Genomic DNA, 6,939 nt, shown 5'->3' with positions numbered 1-6,939 from the left:
ACAGATTTATTCTAAGGTAAAATTTCTGGTTTTTCCAGAATTTGAAAGAGGAAGACAAACTCCAATGTAGATAGAAAACTATAGAAGGTTCAGGAAGCAAATTCTACTTGCCTTGGTTTCATATATATATGAATAATGAGACTGAAAATAAACAATGATATATGTTAATATTTTGGCAGTTTGCAAAGCCCAGCTTTAATTGCTTTATTTTTAAAAACAGAAATGCTTTATGACCAAATACTATATTGAAGCGAGACCAGAATTTGGTTTCCTCTCATTTACAATGTCCTGACAAATTACCTTGGTATATTCATTCTACTCTTGACTAAAGGCAGTAAATGTTATTCTTTACCTTCTGTGTAACCATACAAGTTAGCAGAGATTCATTGGCTCCCAAGAATAACTTTGTGTCTTATGCTGACTTTTTATGCTCTATTATTGGACCTGGAGAGACAATCTGGGGGTTTCAGAGGGGAGGAGCGTGGGGGGAGGGGGTAACAGTGTGATGGGTTTTGAGGAGGGCACGTGCTGTGATGAGCACTGGGTGTTATACTTAACTAATGAATCATTGAACACTACATCAAAAACTAATTATGTACTATACAGTGGCTAACTGAACATAATAATAAATAAATAAATAAATATATATATAAATAAATAAATAAAATAGAGTTAATTACCTATGAAAGAGCTGAAGTTCCTTCTGTTTATTTTAAATATATTTCACTCTGATTAATAGGTAGCTATACTACAGCCATTCTCGTTCTAAGAACCTACACTACCTACACCACTGTTGTGGGTGGTTTTGTGTCTACCAAATATGTAAGTTGAAATCCTAATCCCCAATACCTGTGAATGTGACCATGTTTGGAAATAGTCTTTGCAGATGTAGTCAAGTTAAGATGAATTCATGCTGTATTAAGGTAGATTGGGAGATACTTCATGTTCTGAAGGCCTGAAAGAAGTATACCCTCTTATATTTCTAAAAATTACTTCAGATAAATACTGTTCCTTAGGAATTTAGTCTTGAGATTACTATAATCATTGGTTTAAAAATACTTCCTGTGTAATACTCTTTTTTCAAAAGTGAATGTCCCTCCCCCCTGAGTGAAAGACAAAATAGACCCAGTATCATCATGTATAATCAAATCAAGGTAAGAAAACAAGAACTTTTCTCTGAGTTTGACCATCAATAATGAACATCAGTACTCAACAAGGCCTCTTCACAATACAGGCATCACTTAAGAGATCTTCCTCTAACTCACTAGCTGTCTGCATACTCTCCTCATTGCCACCTTCATTTCTTGATTCCTGAATGTATAGATGACTGGTTTCAGGAAAGGAGTGAGAACAGCATCAAAGATGGCCAGAAACTTATCCAGGTCTATGGAGGGAGTTGGCCATGTATAAAAAAAAATCAAAGGACCAAAGAACAAGAATACCACAGTGATGTGAGCTGACAGTGTGGACAGAGCCTTGGATGAACCAGCTGAAGAGTGTTTCTGAACAGTGAGAATGATGATGATATAGGAAATGATCAGTATGAAGAAGGTGCCAACAGAGATGAATCCACTATTGGCTGTGACCATGAACTCTATTCGGTAGGTGTCTGTGCAGGCAAGTTTGATGAACCGAGGAAGGTCACAGTAAAAGCTATCAAATACATTAGGACCACAGAAGGGTAAGTTTACCACAAAAGCCAGTTGAACCATAGAGTGGATAAGGCCTGTCATCCAGGCAGCCACTAAAAAGAAGATGCACATTCCTGGGCTCATGATGGTCAGATAGTGGAGAGGCTTACATATGGCAACGTATCTGTCAGAGGCCATGGCGATGAGCAGCACCATCTCCACACCACCAATGACGTGAAGAAAGAAGATTTGAGCGATGCAGCCACCAAAGGAGATGACTTTACGCTTTCTGAAGAGGTCATAAATCATCTTGGGAGAAGTGACTGAAGAAACTCCCAGGTCAATGAAGGAGAGGTTGGCCAACAGAAAGTACATGGGGGAGTGCAAATGAGGGTCAGAAGTCACAGTGAGCATGATGAGGGAGTTTCCCATCATGCTTGCCACATAAAACGTGGAGGAGAACACAAAGAGGAGAAGTTGGATCTCCCAGGAGTTGGTGAGTCCCAGGAACACAAACTCTGACACCACGGAGTGATTCATTCCATCCATTGGCTTTGTTGGCACTGCTACCTGAAGAAGGACATAGGAGAAAATGTAAATTATGATAATTATGTTAATAGATTGGGAGAGAGGTCAAAATTATGAAGGCCTGTTTCTACTATAGCATTAGAACCAACCTGATATGCTCATGGCCTCTCAAATGTGATTACCCAGAAAAATGGTAGCTGTCATGTGGAGCTGCTCTCTACCACCAGGTTGTCTCTGCATTTGATGCCCTCTGCTTCCTCTCGGGGTTGATGCCGTGATTATTCGTGAGTTATAACATAGTCAACATGAGCCAAACCTTTTGATTTTTGGTTCAAAACTGATATGATCTGGCCCTAGTCATGCAGAACTAATCACTATTTCAATCCCTTCCAAGTCCATAAGCCTTTATCTGGAAGACAGATCCTTCTTCTCTTCCATCCCAGTCCCCACCTCTGGGAATATATTCATCTTTAATATTACTTAAATGTTTACAATGTCTACAAAGTCTTGCTTTATTATTACTAGTATAGCCACCAAGTTTTCTCTGCATCTAATACTCTGCTTCCTCCCAGGGTAGATACTATGATCCTTGTCCTGAGTTATAAGATTGCTCAACTTGGGTAATAAGAATTCAACACCAAATTCTTTTGATTTTTGGTTCAAGACTATTATAGCCTGCTTCCAATCACACAAAACTCCTCACCACTTCTAAACTATTTCATTCACTTCCAAAACTACAAGGCTTATTCTGACAAACAGACCCTTCCTCCTAACTCCCCACCTCTGGAACATATTTATCTTCAAGGCTTATTAAATTTTAACCATATCTCTGAGGTCTTGCTTTATATCACTAGCATTTATTTTCCTATGTCTTGTGTTTTAGTAACCTAAGTACAGTTCTAACTCACCAAAAGACTGTAAGCTCCTTGAAAGCAGATATTGTGACTTATTCATATTTAGATTCCCTGAAGTAATGAAGAAGTGGTCCACACAGAGGTGCAGGTCCATAAACTGTCTGTTATGAGTTTGCATCATGGTATGCACAGAAATTGAGAGTGCTAAGAAACTTATCTAGCAATTTTACATCACAGCAAAACCCAGATGTATGATTTTGTATTTACTAGAGTATCAATCCATGACTGGGGAGGTGGGGAGAGGAACCTACGTCTTCACCATTTGAGAAGCACTGCCCTAGAATACTGAACACATGACCTCAGCAGCCTAAACCATGAAAGGCATCATGCTGTAGTGAAAAGTATTTTGTTCAAACCTCTTTAAAAAGACTTATCACAGACCTGTACCTCTGAAACAAATAATACATTATATGTAAAAAAAAAAAAAAATAAGGAGAAGAAGAAGATAGCAGGAAGGGAAAAATGAAGGGGGGGAAATCGGAGGGGGAGACGAACTATGAGAGACTATGGACTCTGAGAAACAAACTGAGGGTTCTAGAGGGGAGGGGGGGTGGGGGGATGGGTTAGCCTGGTGATGGGTATTAAAGAGGGCATGTACTGAATGGAGCACTGTGTGTTATATGCAAACGATGAATCATGGAACACTACATCAAAAACTAGTGATGTATGGTGATTAACAGAACATAATAAAAAAATAAAATAAAATAAAATAAAAATAAAAAGACTTACCACATTACCTTGTAATTTTAATTTTATTTAGAGAAGCAACATAGCATAGTGGAAAGAACACGGATTTTGGATTCACAAAACCAAGAGTTATACTCTGGTTCAGCCACTAAGTTGATATTGGGCAAGTTAATTAAATTCTTGAACCATCTATGAAACTGCAATGAATAATACTAATTTCTCTGAGTAAGTTGTAAAGATAAAGTTTCTCATCATGTATTCAATGTGTAAATATTTAGCAAATGTTGGTTACTTCCCTTTATTTCATTGTCCTTAATAGTGCGCAACACCTGAGATAAATGAATGAATAAGAAAATAAAATGGCACTGGCCAGCACACAGCATCAAAATTTCATATCTAAAAGATATTTCTTTTATTATTATGTTCAATTAGCCAACATATAATACATCATTAGTTTTTGATGTAGTGTTCAGCGATTCATTAGTTGCATATAACAACCAGTGCTCATCACCACACATGCCCTCCTTAATACCCATCACCTGGTTACCCCATCCTCCACCCCCCTCTCTTCTGTAACCCTCAGTTTGTTTCCCAGAGTATTTCAACAGTACATTATGATTATCTCCTTCCACATAATAGATATAATATTCATAATCTTTTAGTGATCAAAATCAATACCATCCTGTGTAGATTAAATATATTTGCTCTCAAAAATCACTGTATTTCTTTATAGTACTTTCTACAAATGTAATTCATTGATTTTTTTGTTTGTTCTCCTTCCTGATCATACTGCAACCCCCACAGAGTAAAAAACTTCATCTGTCTTATTGTCCAGTATATCCCAAAACTTATAACCACACCAGTTACAGAATAGGAATTTGTAAATATTTCAGGAAATAAATATTTTCTGAAACAAGAGGATATATTTGGATTATTCAAAAACATGTCCCATTATATAATTAAGGAAGATGGATAAAGAGACTGCATAGTTCCTAAGTAACAGAGAAGATAGAAAAAAGAGGACTGTAGAAGTGAAGAAGAGTTAGGAAAAAAGAATAAAAATTTTAAAAGGATGAAGAAATTAGGAAAATATATGTATAATAATGAAGAAAAGAAGGCTAAAGCTTACTTTAAATTAAGTAAAAGGTAGTTTATGAGGTTATGATTTTCATTACTTTCTGGACCCACTCTTGACAAATTCTGTAATCACAAATATATTATAGTATTATATCTCCAAGTGTCTTTTAGGTGCTAAGGCTCTTGGGAAAGTGTCTCAATAAGCCTTTATCAGCTATGCTCATAGAGCCATGGATTCATTTACCTTTTGGCGCTCCAGTCTCCATCAACTACGTAAGAACAGAATTTTAGGAAAAGTGACGTTAAAGCAGAACAAGATATGAACATGGAACTAGAAGCACTAAAAGGATAAAAATACATCCATTCAAATATCAGGGAATACAGAAACTTGAAAAGTTTGGGTCCTCACAATTTTAAAGTGACTTGAGACAGGGTCATATCCAAATCTCAGTCCAGAACAAAAGTCAGAGATAGAGACACAAAGATGTGTTTATTCACCTAAAAGTTATCAAATACCCATAGGGAAAAACTCCTGAACGATGGTATTCTGAACTCACCCTCTCTTATGTATTTGCTATGCTTTGAAATAACTTTTATTAAACATATTAATTATACACATAATTTTGTAACTAATTAAATATCCATGATGCAAAAGACAAGGTCTAGCTCTTTGTCTTCTGTTGTGATTAATCCTTTTTCTTGATCTGAATGGAAATGATTAATTCTCCAAACAGCTCCCCAGACATTTAATCCTGTATAGATGAAGGAAATACTGGAAACCGAAGTTCTAAATAATAGTTATCAAGGTGAAAAGGATCTACAGATAGCTGTTAGGTTTGAAAAAGGTACTAATCTAAATCATCATCCATATAAATTTCCTCAATATAAAGATACTGTGAGTTTAACATCTCCCTCAGCTCACACTTTCTGCATTTTTACCTTCCAAATTGTCACAAAACCTTCTTTATACTCAAGTAAAATCTGCCTTCTCTACTTTTACTTTTTATCATTCTGGGAAAAATAAATCTTGAAAAGGACTTTTCAAATAACTGTTTCTGTACACAAATGCAACAAATAAAGTCACCCCTGAGTTTTCTGTTTACAAGATGCAAAAAACTCAATATTTTTATTTTTCCTCTTAGAATCTTTTTCTCCCTCCCATGCAAAAAAAATTCTCATTTGTCAACCTTCTTTAAACCTTTCTTCTTTCTACTTACAACTTAGAGATAAAATTCATATAAAACACTCTAATTCCAAACCATTAAGGTACCAGAAAAATTAGTTTAATCTCCTACGAGCTTTATGGGTTTTTTTAATCTTTCACATCATATTTTAAAATGCTGTTACATTGTAAATTGTTTATTAGGCTTTGGGGTTTGGGGTCTCCATGTCTTCTATTTTTATTGAAATGTCTATGAAATCCTTTTCCATCTTATAAACTTGACAAGTGCCTAATAAATTTGCTTCCCTTTTCAGAGAAGATGATCAGTTTATACCCATCTCTTTTGAAAAGCTAATGGGGAGAAAAATATAATTATCCTTGTTATCTTCCTGTGTCATCAGTCTTTCTCATCTGTTGATCAAGTGGCAGAGAGTGAGAAACATTTATATAATCAACACAAACTGATTAATTTGCTGAATACAAAATACATTTGACTGTTTCTAATGTCTTTCACATTACCCAGGGTACAATGTGATTCCAGCTAAAAGTCAAGGTCAGTTAACCTTTTCCAAAATGTCAACCAACTTTTTCACAATTATTCTTCTATACTATTCAGTTCCTTATCCTGGATACTATCTTCTTTGCTTTAGGATAACACTCATGCACTTGAGGATATGACTTATATTCATAGCAATTCCAACAACAAAATCATGTCTAAAATTAAAGCCACTTTTTGCATTGCTAAATTTTTTTCCATTCTTCTATTTTACCTGTATAAAGGGAACAGCATCTTCAGGAAGTTTGAAATTTTTCTATGTTTTCTAACATAAAGTGACATATAAAATCCTGCCATTAGAAGAAATGAAGCTAATTACAGGTCAAGAAGACAATAACCAAGTGATATTGCAAAAACATGATAGTTTAGAAGGAGCTCCTGGAT

The 6,939-nt window shown here is 35.6% G+C and overlaps 1 protein-coding gene across 1 annotated transcript; it reads right to left on the bottom strand.

Moving 5' to 3' along the window:
- Positions 1-1,144: 1,144 nt before the first annotated feature.
- LOC118529643 (olfactory receptor 4F3/4F16/4F29-like) lies at positions 1,145-2,180 on the bottom strand. The gene has a single exon (XM_036082568.2). It carries the CDS (start codon positions 2,178-2,180, stop codon positions 1,257-1,259), a length of 924 nt encoding a protein of 307 aa, XP_035938461.1. The 3' UTR covers positions 1,145-1,256.
- Between the last annotated feature and the right edge of the window lie 4,759 nt (positions 2,181-6,939).

The sequence above is a fragment of the Halichoerus grypus genome, chromosome 8 (assembly GCF_964656455.1).
Source record: "Halichoerus grypus chromosome 8, mHalGry1.hap1.1, whole genome shotgun sequence".
Lineage (NCBI taxonomy): Eukaryota > Metazoa > Chordata > Mammalia > Carnivora > Phocidae > Halichoerus > Halichoerus grypus.
Note: the sequence above shows the minus strand (reverse complement) of the source record. Positions and strands in the feature narration are given on the sequence as shown.

Bases quoted from the DNA above. Each gene is read 5' to 3' on its own strand.
- LOC118529643 (XM_036082568.2), bottom strand. From the start codon at position 2,180: ATGGATGGAATGAATCACTCCGTGGTGTCAGAGTTTGTGTTCCTGGGA.